Source organism: Prenolepis imparis, unplaced genomic scaffold, assembly GCF_030444845.1.
Source record: "Prenolepis imparis isolate NDT839.2.m4 unplaced genomic scaffold, iyPreImpa1.0 SCAF_15, whole genome shotgun sequence".
Taxonomy (NCBI): Eukaryota; Metazoa; Arthropoda; class Insecta; order Hymenoptera; family Formicidae; genus Prenolepis; species Prenolepis imparis.
Window position 1 is genome coordinate 4,750,215 of NW_028141173.1, and position 13,833 is coordinate 4,764,047.

Genomic DNA, 13,833 nt, shown 5'->3' on the forward strand with positions numbered 1-13,833 from the left:
TCTTTGTTGATGTCTATTCTCCTAAAAAGAAAAAGAAATAAAATTTATCACAATTCCGTTTTTGTAATAATAGAAATAAAATTTTTTAGCAGAAGTATATTAAACAGTTTGACAGTTGTAAAAAAATAATAAAATTACAAGAACAAGTAAAACAATTACATAAATAAAAATAGATGAGCTAAAGCAACTGCAAACACCAACAAGAACTAATAAACACATTCATACAACAAAAACAAAAATTATAAACACATTGCAATTAAAAACATAGTTTTTGTTGGTGTTTGCAGTTACTTTAGCTCATCTATTTTTATTTGTAATTGTTTCACTTGTTCTTGTAATTTCATTATTTCTTTACAACTGTCAAACTGTTCAATACTTCTGTTTAAGAAACAAAATTTCTATTATTACAAAAACGAAATTGTGATAAATTTATTTTCCTTTTTTTTAGGAGAATAGACTTCAACAAAGATACAATCGTCGAGGTAAATAAAAAAATGATTGGCAAAAAAATTAAAAGAGTCAAAGTTGATCGGCCAAGTTCTCGGAGCTGTTCGCGCGTTTGGAAGAGAATCAGTAACTTTCTGCAGCGAGAGTTGGCAAGAGATTGTGACTATATACTGTTTGTCCACGAAAACAGCTTTGATGTCGACCGACACTTATCTAAGAGTGCCTGAACCGTCAACATGTCTGCCAGTCGTGTGTCGCAGATTCTCTTCTCACGCGTATCACACGCAATCCAAAAGCCGCATTTCGTCACGCCTGTTATCAGGTATTACTCCTGTAAGTGCACGTGAGTACAGATTTTTTTTCTCTCGCTGGCCGTTAATTATCGCCAATTAACATCGAGATCTTACTGTGCGAATACCCGGTATAATCATTTGCTTATGCACTCGTTTATCGTTGCCTTTTGTTTTCGATGGCAATATTTTTCTTTTTTTTTTGTACATACACATATCGATCTGTTATACATCAATATAAACTGCTTGCGATGACTTTTTATAAAATTACGCATTTAAATTTAAATTTTTGCACATTATTTAATTTCTGTTTTATTTTATATTATATATATGAATTTTCAGAGGAAAATTTAACTACTAATGTGTGCCATATGCATACGTAATGTCATTAATTCTTGTTACATCAGAAAATACATATGATGACTTTAAATATAAAATTTTAAATCCATATTTATTATGTTCTAAAAAAAAAACTTCAGAGTTAATTAGGATTAACTAAGATATTGTTTCATTATTTCTCTTTTAGTTTAAACATACAAAAAGATTTTTAATATTTCTTCAGCAAGAAAAATGTTTCGATTTAGACAAAAAAATTTTTTTAAAGGAAAAGTTATATTTAACATCGTATAATTGGTTATGCAAACAATTATAAACATTTATTTATATATTTGCAAATGATTGCTTATTTAAACAGCACATAGTCCACGTACTGACCTTATTTTCCTCGTAGCTTGATGTTTCATAATTAAATGTTCGATTATTTTTTAGATGAAAAAAATCCTCTAACGTAATATAATGTTAGAAGATTCTATTAAATGATAAATCAAAAGAAAGTTCGAGTAATTGTTTTGCAGCACCAAGCATGAAATCCAATTTGTAGTGAGCTACAAATAATACATATCGAAAAATAACACATATCGAGAAATCGCATTTTTCTGTTCTCTGGAATATTTAAATATAAATAATTTAAATGATTTTTATATATTGCATACTAATTATCTGCAAAGAATATGCGATTTTTATATATATAAAGCGAACCTATTTTGTTATATTAATAATATTAGGCTTTGTCATTTCAATAACATCGCATGTTTTTTTGGCTGAATTTTGCAATTACACAATTAAACATTTTCTATTGTGATAGATAAGTTCGGCATAAGATAGTTATTTACTGCACGTAACTCTTTAAAACTCTTTATCAATTTCTTTTATCAGTGTATCTATACTGATGCAGGGGGGGGGGGGAATAATCTTATTTGCTTATTTGCCCATGCTTCTATTTCGAAAACAAATCGTGAGCACAAACCATATTTATGTTAATTTAAATTAAGAATATTTATATACAAAAAAACTCTGCAAATATATTTTTCACGACAGAGATATAAAAAGATTTATCGCGTAAAAAATATTAAATATTCACCCTTCTTAATTTATTATAATAATCACACAGCTAAGTAATTTCCTATAGAATTTCTTGTCGTGAAAATTGTTATAAAAATATATGGCGAATTTTAGCTTTTATAATTTCTTAAAATAAATAGCATATTTTAAAATCAAATTCACAGGTCAAGTTAGCAATTATGAATGCATCAAGACTGAGACTGTGGGTGAAAAGAAGAATGTGGCTCTTATCACCTTGAACAGGCCAAAGGCCCTAAACGCTTTGTGCGAACAATTGATAAATGAGCTAAGTCATGCTGTGGATCATTGCAATACAGATTCGTCAATCGGTGCCATCGTGATTACCGGAAGCGAAAAGGCATTCGCTGCAGGTAAGATTATACGTGAATTATATTTTGTATAGATTCACATCTAATATATATGTATTATCTAATCACTATATATATACACACATTTTATTCCGGTAGATAAATTTATATTTTATTTTTAAAGGTGCCGATATCAAGGAAATGCAAGATAAAACATACGCGTCGAATTTGAAGAACGACTTCATAGCTGAATGGGATAATATTGCCAAAAGCAAGAAGCCCATAATTGCTGCTGTGAATGGTTACGCTGTAAGTAGTGCAGCTTTCTCACCCAAAACATTGTTAAAATAAATGCGATAAATCGTTCGATGACACATTGTTCGCTTTATATCGCAGTTGGGCGGCGGCAACGAGTTGGCGATGATATGCGACATTATTTATGCCGGCGATAAGGCCAGGTTCGGCCAACCAGAAATTACACTCGGTACGATTCCCGGAGCAGGTGGTACTCAGAGATTACCTAGATTTATCGGGAAAAGTAAAGCTATGGAAATGGTGCTTACCGGCAATATGATTACCGCGGAGGAAGCTGAGAGGAGCGGTAAGTTTATATGTTTTAAGAAGGAACTTATTATATTTTTATAACAATTTTCACGATAAAGAATTCTACAGGAAATTACTTAGCTTGTGTGATTATTATAATAAATTCAGAAGGATGAATATTAAATTAATATTTCTTACGCGATATAATCTTTTTATCTGTCGTGAAAATTATATTTGTAGAGTATATATATAAAAATTGATTTGTATATAAATATATATATATATAAATATATATATATATATATATATATATACACTATATTATAATAAAAATACTATATAAAATAATTGATTCGATGATTCTAAAATTTCTGGCAATCCACAAAATCACGTGGATAAATTCCAGAGAATATCATCAGTATTTCTGTATATTATATTTTAAGATCATTCCAATAATTAAAAAAAAAACTAATTCTATATAATTATTTGACATGTATACTTTTATTTAAGACTTTAAAAATTCTATTTTATTTTATCTGCCTAGGTTTGGTCAGTAAAGTTTTCCCGGCTGATAAATTGGTCGAAGAAGCGGTGAAGTTGGGTGAAAAAATCGCATCTCATTCGCAACTCGTAGTTTTACTAGCCAAACAGACTGTTAATGCAGGTAATTAAAAGTTATTTGAAGTTATCTAAAAGAACGTATTTAAACAAATCGCTTCGCGTAATTTAAAGTCGCGGGAATGTGTCTATTTAGTCATATCGTATTTAATTTTAGCATACGAAACAACAATGCAACAAGGACTTCAATTTGAGAATAGACTGTTTCACAGTACTTTCTCTCTGGTAAGAATTTTGTTTGCTTATATATTTATATGATCATCCGTAAAGTAAGAAATTTACAAATTTACTAACTTATTAAAATGTGAATTTTTCAGGCGGATAGAAAAGAAGGAATGACGGCTTTCCTCGAGAAACGTCCACCGAAATTTACGAACGAGTAAATTCGGTGATTATATGCAAAAGAAAACGTTTATACGAATATTTTTTTTAAGTATTTTTATATCACACTCTTTTGTATATATAAAATAATCCTCTAACTATACCTTTTTTTTTATCTCTGTTGTTTGTAACTGACATGACAATCTATCAGATTGCGGTGTTTAAAAGACATTTATATTACTTGTCAGTTAAAGGTTAAACTGAAAGTATTACCTACTGTTATATTTGTTACGAGATATATGCTAATAAACTTTTTTGCAAAAAAAAAAAAAAAAAAAAACGAGTGAGTCATAAAAACATGTGTAATGTCCATGAAACTTTTATTCGAGTATATTGCTGCTCTTATAACGACATGGACTTCGAATATGATACATTTAAAGCTTATAATATATAGCGTTGCATTAATATTATAAAAGGAATAATAATAATTATTATTATTATTATCGTAATAAAGAATGGGAGGGATACAACAGTTGATACAAGTGAGAATGTATAAACCGTTATCGTGAATGACAATGTCTATAATACTAGCGAGAGATATCTCGAAAAACGATAGGAACAATAGCGCATTTCGATAAACACCAATATAGTTCAAAGTTCAAGTGTATAACGAAAATACTTAATCGATATAATTCCACCAAATTCCTTACGTGTGTGGGTGATACGTATAAATTTATCGACTGAATCTTAAGATTTGTAAATTTTCGAACTGGTAAAAAATAGTTAAAAAATATACTTTCGAGTTTTGTGTGTGTTACAAAAGAAGCCGATATCAAATCCGATTTTGCTAGTAAGAAAATCGACCGGGTCTCTCGAGTATACGGATCTTAACGATGTTGACTAGCTAATACCTAATCGGCGCGAACGCGTACGTATCTCTTTTACGCTTAAATACCGATCACCTACAATTGCCTTCTCCGCGTTCTTACTTATATTCTTTAAGAAAAAATAAAACTAGCTAAACTCTTAAATACTACACACGTATTTATTTTCGTGTCGCTGCCTTCGTTCTTTTTTTTTTATTCTTACGTTTTCTTTAAGTACGTGTCAGAAGATGGGAGTTATATATGTTATCTGGACACATCGATCGTTACGCGTTTCGAGAGTTTTAAGAAGTTCCCCCGATATATATTTCGAAAAAAGAGTATATATGTACAGCGAAATTGTCCGGAGACTCTATATATAAAGCCGTTCGTTCCGATTGCATTTTTTTCTACGCTTTATTTCCTCCTTCTTTCTCTCTTTCTCTTCGAAGTTTGAATATGTCAATTCCGTTTTAAATATAAATAAAACGCAACTAAAAAAATTTGTATTTGCAGAGTGCTTTTTTCTTTTAATACCTTCGCTAAGATACTTAGCTATGAGGAATCGAGGGATTTGAACACAAGGAAATTTTTATCTTTTTTTTAAGATTAAGTATATGCTCCTTTTTTGCATTTTCTGAATTTTTAGATAACTTTTTCTTATTTTAAAATTTAAAAAAGATATAAATTATGTACCTGTGTCTCTTTCTTCTCTTCGACCTCGGCATTGATTACATCTCTCATCGTGATATGTCGTGATAAAAATGCTGGTCCAAAAAGTGTGCGCGCTCTTTTGATGTCTCGTATAAAAACTTATGCGCTTAGATCCGAAATTTGTACAGCATCGATTGGTCCTCGGTCTTGTGCGATTGAATTTCGGGAACCTCTTAAAATTCGACAGAAGAATCGTCTCGGTACGGGAACGGGACGGGGGACGAGGGAGATGAATTGGTTTTTTTTATGTATATCACAGTTGCAAGCTCTGCTTCGTTAACTACGCTGGTAAAAATTATCGAGATGACGGAGAATATAAAGTATCGGTACGCGCTCTCTTGCGTTGATTGCTCTCGGGATTTAAACCCAAGCTTGGGATTTATCGTTTATTGCGATTTTTCATCGTAAAGCGTCTCCAGAAGTTGCCGCTCTTTTTCGTGGGCGTCGCGGCCGGCGCCTCGTACCCATAGCTGGACTCATCGTCCGTGTCCTGGGCACTGGGCGTCTCCCTCGTCGGCGAACCCCCGTGTCCCGAATCCCGATCCCCGTCCGTTCCATTCTTTTCCAAACCTGAAACACATTTTTTGTATGTGAGCATAAATAATTTTTCTATAAATTCACATAATTAATGTTCGACAAGAATGTATTCCAGAATATTAAATTTTATTTTATTTATATTTTATTTATTGAAATGATATTTATAACATTTTTATAAATTTATTTTATAAAAAAGAGAAATATGTGAATTTTTCGATAATATTTAAATTCTCAGTATACATTTCCTTGAAGGAAAAATAAATAAGAATAAAACTGTTATAATCTTCCTGAATGTTTTACCATTAAAAATGCAATCTAAAATATCGCAAAATTCAGAAAGTCTCTGATGCGTTTAATTTCAAATAACTGGGCAAATTCCTTACCGCCACCGCGCAACATGTCGAGGAACGTGCTCTCGGCGTTGCCACGCGTGCGTCCCTGCTTCTGGGACGGCGTGCCGAAGCTGAGGCTCTGGATATTGATCTCCGCCTTGAGCTGCTCCGGCGGTATGTCGTCCACGCGAAACTCGTTCGGGTCCTCGACGAAGGCCTGCTGCAGATCCCGCATGATCTTCTTGCGTATGGTCTTCTTCATCGACAGGTGCCGCTCCAGGTGTTTAACGTCACTCTCCGTCAGCGTCTTGCTGTTGTCGCGGCGACGCGACTTCTTCTTCTTGTTGTTCTTCGGACTCTCCTCCTCGCCCGACGTGGAGCCCACCGACACCGCGCTGTCGTGCGCCTTCTCCTCGGCGTGGCCACGTGCGTCCCATTTGCTGCCGAAGCCGAAGATGTCCCGCAGATGAGGAATGTTTCGGTCCACGGTCTGTTGTCTCGCCATGCCTCTTCGTTGGTCCTTCGAACTTGGCAAGAATAGCCCTCGAGGTTCCCCTCCTTTAGATTTGTCCTGAAAAAAAAAGAATTTCGAAATGTGTATGAAATATATTCTAGAGAAAATCGTAGAAAGAATTTGGCAGCGAGTTTCATCTCTTCGATATTGCATTTTTCCTTCTCTGCCGTATTTTCTGATGAAATGCCTTTCGGTTTCATTTATACACGAGCGTACCTTCCATCGCAAATATAGCCTTAACTCAACAAATATTTAATCCGTATCCTTATATCCTGCACACGTGCGTTTATCTAAGAATCTATTTCTTTCATGCTTCCTCTGTGCTTAAAATAAACACGGTATAAATAATAGTTCAAAATTCTCAAATAAAAAAAAAGAAATTACAATAGAAAAAGAATTTAAAAAATAGAAATTACAACAAAAAACGAAATAAACGAAGAGGAACAGACTTCTTTTGGGAATTTATTTGGGACAATAGAAAATTCTCTGAGCATAAATTAAATAAAAATAAAAATTAGAGATGTATGACATTATTTTTTAAATTATATATATTTTCATTATTTTATTATATCATATATAAATTTAAATATCTTGTAGAGAATAGAACACATAAGGAAAGAAATTGTTTGCATTTCGCGTTATTTCGAGAAATCAAACTTACATAAAATAATCAGACTGTAATAGCTACAACTCGTTTGTTTTATCTCGCGATGAGATCTCCAAAATTGGCACAAATTAAGATTGCACAGCTTGACAAGCCCAGAGAGCGTAGGTGCTCGAAAAACCGATCCTTTCTACCATATACAATAGCTTAATCTAGACAAGCGGGGATTAAAGTCATATGACGCTGTGTCACGCGGTTTGCATATTTCAAATATTGTTTCGCGATATGCGTACAGGGTGGTGAGAGCGACAGTTTATCTTCGATCAGCCGGTTTTCCGTCGCCGCCGACGCGTTTCCCGGTTTGACAGAGAACTCGTTTATGGGAAAAAAAAAGTCATCGACCGCGATCGCGCATTGTGAGCTACCAGTCAGCCGTAAATCCAGTTTACGTGTAATCGACTTGCCAACGTTACGAGGTACTCGAGATGGAAATTTCGAACAATAAAATATTTTTCGTTGTAATTTCACTTCGAAAAAATGTGATTAAAAATAACGCATTGCAAATTTAAACGCAATATAAATATATTTTCGGAACATATTTACGGAAAAAAAATTAGCTACCATAACTAAATTTTAGCTGTCCCTATATTACACATGAAATTTAGTTATCATGCCTAAATTTTAGCTATGATAGCTAATATATTTTAGCTATAGAGTTCTCCGTAAAACTATAGCTAAAAAATATTAATTACCATAACTAAAATTTAGACATGATGATAATTAAATTTCAGGTTGCGATATAGGGACAGCTAAAATTTAGCTATGATAGCTAATTTTTTTCTGTGTTGAAAAATAATCTGACAGCTAAGTCTTGTCAAAATATTAAATCAGATGGAAAAGTTAGATAGAAAATAAAGATTTATATTAATTACAAATAAACTCGATTTCATCATTATGTCAGTTGTGATTCACCAGTGATACAGGCGATATGTGTCTTTCCTTTGATATTCGAGCATCATAAATTAGACCAATGTCACTGCCATAATTTTCAATGTTGCACGTGAATCACTTAATCAAGTCTCGCTCTGCATCTTGGGAAATCGTGTGTCGTGCATGCCGAGTATTTTAGTATTTACGTAATGTTCGCTTAATCACACGTTCGCGCAATTTTTCGTCCGAGAATAGACAGACACATAAAATAGTTTTTATTTTATGCTACCCCATCAAGATAAATAAAGAAATAAATATAATCGATTTTGTACAGACTTCACCAATATTCAAAAGAATTACTTAATTAATAATTAATTAATTTCAACAATACAAACTTCAGCGACCATAAATAAACTATATTTAACTATAATTAACAGAATAATCTTGAAAATTAAGACAAAAAAAAATTTTTATTAAACTCAGATTTAAAAAGATTGTTTAATTTTTTCATTTTTAAAATTGATCTTCTCTTTAAAGTATTTCTAACAATAAGTGAAATCTAGAACGAAATAATACTGAGAACAATTAGATGGTACACGATGAGATTACAAAATATAATTATACAATCCAAGATGAGTAACGTAAATTATCAATTTACTAAGCCGCTTGAAAATTTATTATATATTAAAGCTCGATTCTTGCGCCTCAATTTCCAAGAGAGGCGTCGCTAAAAGGGATACTCTCGATTGATTTGGCTCCTATAATCTTGGCGAACGCCGCGCACAATAAGTATATGTATATGCGGGTGCGGATAAGGCGTCGCGCGTGTATTACCGGGCGCTGTAATTACCGTACACGACCGCAATCGAGGTGGTTGAGCAACGAGGAAACGAGGAACGATCTCTCTCTCCACCTGGGTTGTTCGCCGCCGCAGCTCGGCAACCAGAACCCAAGTCTCGCGGCGACGAAGCGATACCGCGGCGAGATATACCGGTCGCCACGCCGTGAACCAGAGACCTTTCACGTTCCCTTCGCATCGGTTCTGTTATCTAACGATGTATACCGGCCGCTATGTGCAGTTAGCCGCTATATACGGCACCGATTGCACGATTAATAAATACGATCAAAGGATTCGCCGTGACGTTTGGTCCAATTCCGCTTTTATATGCAAAAATTGCCCTAATACACTGAGAGAATTTTCTTTTAGAATTTACCCGAAAAATCATGGTAATCGTGGGACAATATATGGTATGGAAAGAATTTTATGAGAATTTCTCTGAATATTTATCACAATAAAAATAATAATATCTATCACAATAAGATATTAAACATGTTTGATTAATTTTACTAAACTGCATAGTAAAATAAATTAAACATATTTTATATTTTATTGTGATAGATATCATTTTTATTGTGATAAATATTAATCAAAGAAATTCTCCAAATTCTCAAATTCTTTTCATATCATATTGTCCCACGATTACTATGATTTTTAGGATAAATTCTAAGAGAAAATTCTCTCTGTGTATAAATTCAAATGCTGGAAGATAATAGTGACAAAAATTAACAGTGAGACGTTTTCAAAGAAATATTTTCGCATATTTTATCATCTTCATTGTTTAAAAAAAATGAGATTATAAAGATAATTGTATTCTAATACATACAATAATATTCAATTTAAAAATAAAATTCCAGGCTATACGAAAAAAATAAGTTTTTTATATATTGCTTATATTCACAAAATTACAGAAAAGAGAGTAAGAATTTACTGTAAATCCAATAATATTTCAAAGACCTAGTTTCTTTTTAATTTCAATCTAAAAGTAATTAAATCTAATCTCATTTCGATGACAAAAAAACGCACTGAAAATAACTCGAGAGATATAAACGTTATTCTTACACTCTGTTCGATCTTGCAATCTATTCCGAATTAACGGAACATTCGGCAAAAAAAATTGAAACGTCCAAAGGGGGAAAAGATTTTGGGAAATTATTTCGCGAGACGATGAGATTTTTCGGTACAATAATCTCCCGCACACCCACTGGGCTGGGCAATGGTGTTGTAACATAATTACAATGTACCGTAAGCCAGACGGTCGAAGCCTTCACGCGTGGTAGACCGAAGCGAGCCAAAGCGCATACAGGACGTGGAGAACGGGTCTCCTCGTCGTGTATGTATCGATTTGGTTCTCTCTACGAAGCGGTAGTCTACCGAATGCATCAATATTTCCCGTATCCCACGAACCGTTCCTTAAAAAAATCGGAAGCTGGATTTGCTGGATTTATGTATCAATTAAAAAAAAGATGCATATAAATAATATATTTTTAATCCAAGCCCCTTGTTGTTTTCAATTTTTAATTCTAATTCATTGTTAACGAGGAAAAAGGGCTCACATTTTAAGGAATTTTTTTGAAATTTTTAATAATACAAGAGGAACACAATAACAAGTCTCACGAACCCTTCCTTGTAAAAAAAAATCAATACCTCGATTTATATGATTAAATAAATAATAAGTGAATGTGTCATATTTTAAAAAAGGTGCATATAAATCATATATTTTTAATCCAAGCCCTGCTTGTTTTCAATTTTTAATTCAAATTCATTATTTATAACAAGGAAAAAAGGCTCTCACATTTTAAGGAATTTTTCAAAATTTTAATAATACGAGAGAAACATAATAACAAGTCTGCTTTATCCGGAATCAATTTTTTTCAATATTTTTTTCTCGATATCTACCTTTATCTCGACCTATGGAACTTTATCGAACGAGATTCTTACTCTTTACGAAGATAATATCTCAATATTATGCCTTGCCTTGATCAACGCAGCCGCTCAGAGAAGCCTAATTAATCATTTGTCCGAAGTAACTTCGATAGATTCACACGAACACGACCACAAACTTATCCGAGTACGTATTCAAGCTTGGCCAGGTAATATTTCCGTTATCGCGTGTACACGAGAGCCCGAGGTTAAGCCTTTCACGAGGGAGTAATATCCCAGAACGGCTTTTACAGACTTAACTCGATTCAGCCCGTTAAAACTCTTTATTCATTTTTTTTACACCGCCATATTTTACATCCCTTCAACAATTTTATAATTAATTTCCATTATCGCATGAAAAGATTATATCATAGCTTCACTGCGATTCTCTAAAAGAGAATCGTTCAACAATTTATCCGGCAATCTGCGAGACACGTATAAAAAAATTAAATTATTAAATTTATTATTTATTATTTAATTTAATTATTAAATTTATTCATCGCAACATTATTCGTGTCAAATCGAGAAAAAAATTGCAATGAGATCCAAAGGCAATAAGTAAGGTGTATATATATTGTATATGTATTATAAATATAAAATCATTAATGTGAATATAAGCGTACATTTCGATTCTTTTTTTTACAATAATTTTCTAATAGTTTTTATTTACAATAAAATATGTATGCGCCTTATTTATTACGTTTGGCTCTTAATGCCATTTTTTACCTCGATTTGATTCTAATTAGAAGAGCCTTTATAATTATATTACTTGTGTCATCAGCCTTGCTTTATCTTCAAGAGTTCATCTAATTTCTGGCAACATCTAGCATTTTATTAAATCAAAAACGCGACTGATCGTAATTAAATCGCCTGATGACGGAGGATGACCATTCGCGACTTGTCTTACTATTCTGGTTGCTTCTCGAGACCACGAAAAATCCCACGTCGCCGACAATCGACGAGTAATTTCGAATTCGTAACGACGGATCGCGACGAAATCAATGGCCGGCATGCGGGATAACTGTTTTTCGAACCGAGCGATTCATATTCCCTTCGCCATCGGCGACCATGTCCACGATCTATAATTTGCGGAAGAAAACCTCGGTCGCGAGTAATGCCCGATTTCTTCACTCCCCATGCTCGATAAAGTGTTATTACATATAGTTAGAGATTACTGTTATAATTCTTTAGCGACTGACCGAACGTGGCGCTTGTATACATCGTTATGTAGTTATGTTGTTATGTGTAGTTTGAGAGAGAAAGAGATTATTCTTAGATTTCTGGAGATTTTTATAGAGAGAAATATATGTGCAATCTGCTGTGAGAGAGAGACATTCTATTTTTTAATATTGAAATAAATCTAAAGTTATTTTATAAAGAATATATACAATTTTCATTTTTCATATTTCGCTAAAAAATCTTTGCTTTTTTTAAATTTTTTAAAACTTCTTTTAATCATTGAAATTTATAATTCAAGTAAAATAAATTTTATTATATATAGTTAAAGATTATTGTTATATAATTCCTCACAGAAACATTTTTATAAAAAATAGATCCCTACAAAGAGACAGAATTCGATTTTTTGTCTATTTATACATCCAATTTAAATGTGATTGACAAAAAATCCTTGCTTTACTTTAAATTGTCTTATTCTCGATTTAATGATCGATGAAATTTATCATTTAATGAGTGTCTTGATATTTTCATTAAAGGAAAAATTTTGACAAACTGGTTTAAGATTATTATTATAATTCCTCATAGAGAGAAATTTTTATAGAAAATTGACTGCTATAAAGAGACAGAATTCGCGATATATTTTGTTCCCTTAATATTAAAATCTAAAATTATTTACGAAAAATATAATCTTTGTCTGCTCATACATCCAATTAAAGCTTGATTGACAAAAGATCTTTGCCTTACTTCAAATTTTGTCTTGTCCTCGATTAAATTTATACTTTAATGAGTATCTTGATATTTTCTATTGAAGGAAAAATTTTAACAAACTGGTCCAAAAATATATAACTTTGAATTTTAATTCACATCTATCAAACCTGTCAATAAATCCATCGATATATTCGATTCAAGATCGCACCTTTCGAATGTCCGATGAAGTCGGAGCGCTTTAAATCCAAAAGTATCACAAAAACGTAACACATCGCACACCGTTACCCACGTTTTCCGCAAAAAAGTACACTGGTTGCCGAACCCGTTCAAGGCTGACCGCGAACTGACTGAGAAACACAAAATACAGCACGAAACGCTGGCTGGTTGCGGCGCGACTGAACGCCTCGCCGATCAGAGACTTTCACTTCGATAATCCCCGAAGAGGCCCCTTCTTCCCGTCACGTTTATGTGCGCGATGCACCCACGCTCTCGATCGCAACATAATGCTCGACGTCGAACTTCCTCGCGAGTTCGTTGTGCGATTTTCTATACGAAAGTTGTATACGAAAATAAATAATAAAAATAATAAATAAGAAGGTATGATGTAAACAGTGATGCAATAACTGCTATAAAAATAAATCGGCAATTTTATCACTTAAATTCGAAAAATAGTTATATAGTCAACAAAAAAATATTTAAAAATACAATTTTTATTCCTCGCGAGTTCGTTGTGCGATATGCTCCGATTTTCTATACGAATCTTGTA

General features: G+C 32.9%; 2 protein-coding genes across 3 annotated transcripts in view; one reads left to right on the forward strand and one right to left on the reverse strand.

Annotated features, from left to right (window-relative positions):
* Positions 1 to 577: 577 nt before the first annotated feature.
* Echs1 (Enoyl-CoA hydratase, short chain 1) lies at positions 578 to 4,268 on the forward strand. 2 transcript variants are annotated; one of them, XM_083055828.1, is made up of 7 exons: positions 578 to 790; positions 2,303 to 2,509; positions 2,631 to 2,755; positions 2,843 to 3,047; positions 3,534 to 3,653; positions 3,765 to 3,832; positions 3,925 to 4,268. In XM_083055828.1, exons 1-7 carry the CDS (start codon positions 643 to 645, stop codon positions 3,988 to 3,990), a joined length of 939 nt encoding a protein of 312 aa, XP_082911954.1. In that variant the 5' UTR covers positions 578 to 642; the 3' UTR covers positions 3,991 to 4,268. The 2 variants fall into 2 exon arrangements, with proteins under 2 accessions (XP_082911954.1, XP_082911955.1); XM_083055829.1 differs by having other exon boundaries at positions 637 to 780.
* Positions 4,269 to 6,805: 2,537 nt separating this feature from the next.
* Positions 6,806 to 13,833, reverse strand: part of LOC145946286 (uncharacterized) — a 38,050-nt gene continuing 31,022 nt past the window's right edge. Inside the window, exon 9 of the mRNA XM_083055824.1 lies at positions 6,806 to 6,945. The gene's annotated coding sequence lies outside the window, so the exon portion shown is untranslated. The remainder of the gene's footprint in view (positions 6,946 to 13,833) is intronic.

What these genes read in the sequence shown, in the direction of transcription:
- Echs1 (XM_083055828.1), top strand. Translation starts at nt 643, where the DNA reads ATGTCGACCGACACTTATCTAAGAGTGCCTGAACCGTCAACATGTCTG. An exon ending in CAAACAGACTGTTAATGCAG is followed by an intron (nt 3,654 to 3,764) that starts GTAATTAAAAGT and finishes ATTTAATTTTAG; the next exon opens with CATACGAAACAACAATGCAA. An exon ending in TTCACAGTACTTTCTCTCTG is followed by an intron (nt 3,833 to 3,924) that starts GTAAGAATTTTG and finishes TGAATTTTTCAG; the next exon opens with GCGGATAGAAAAGAAGGAAT.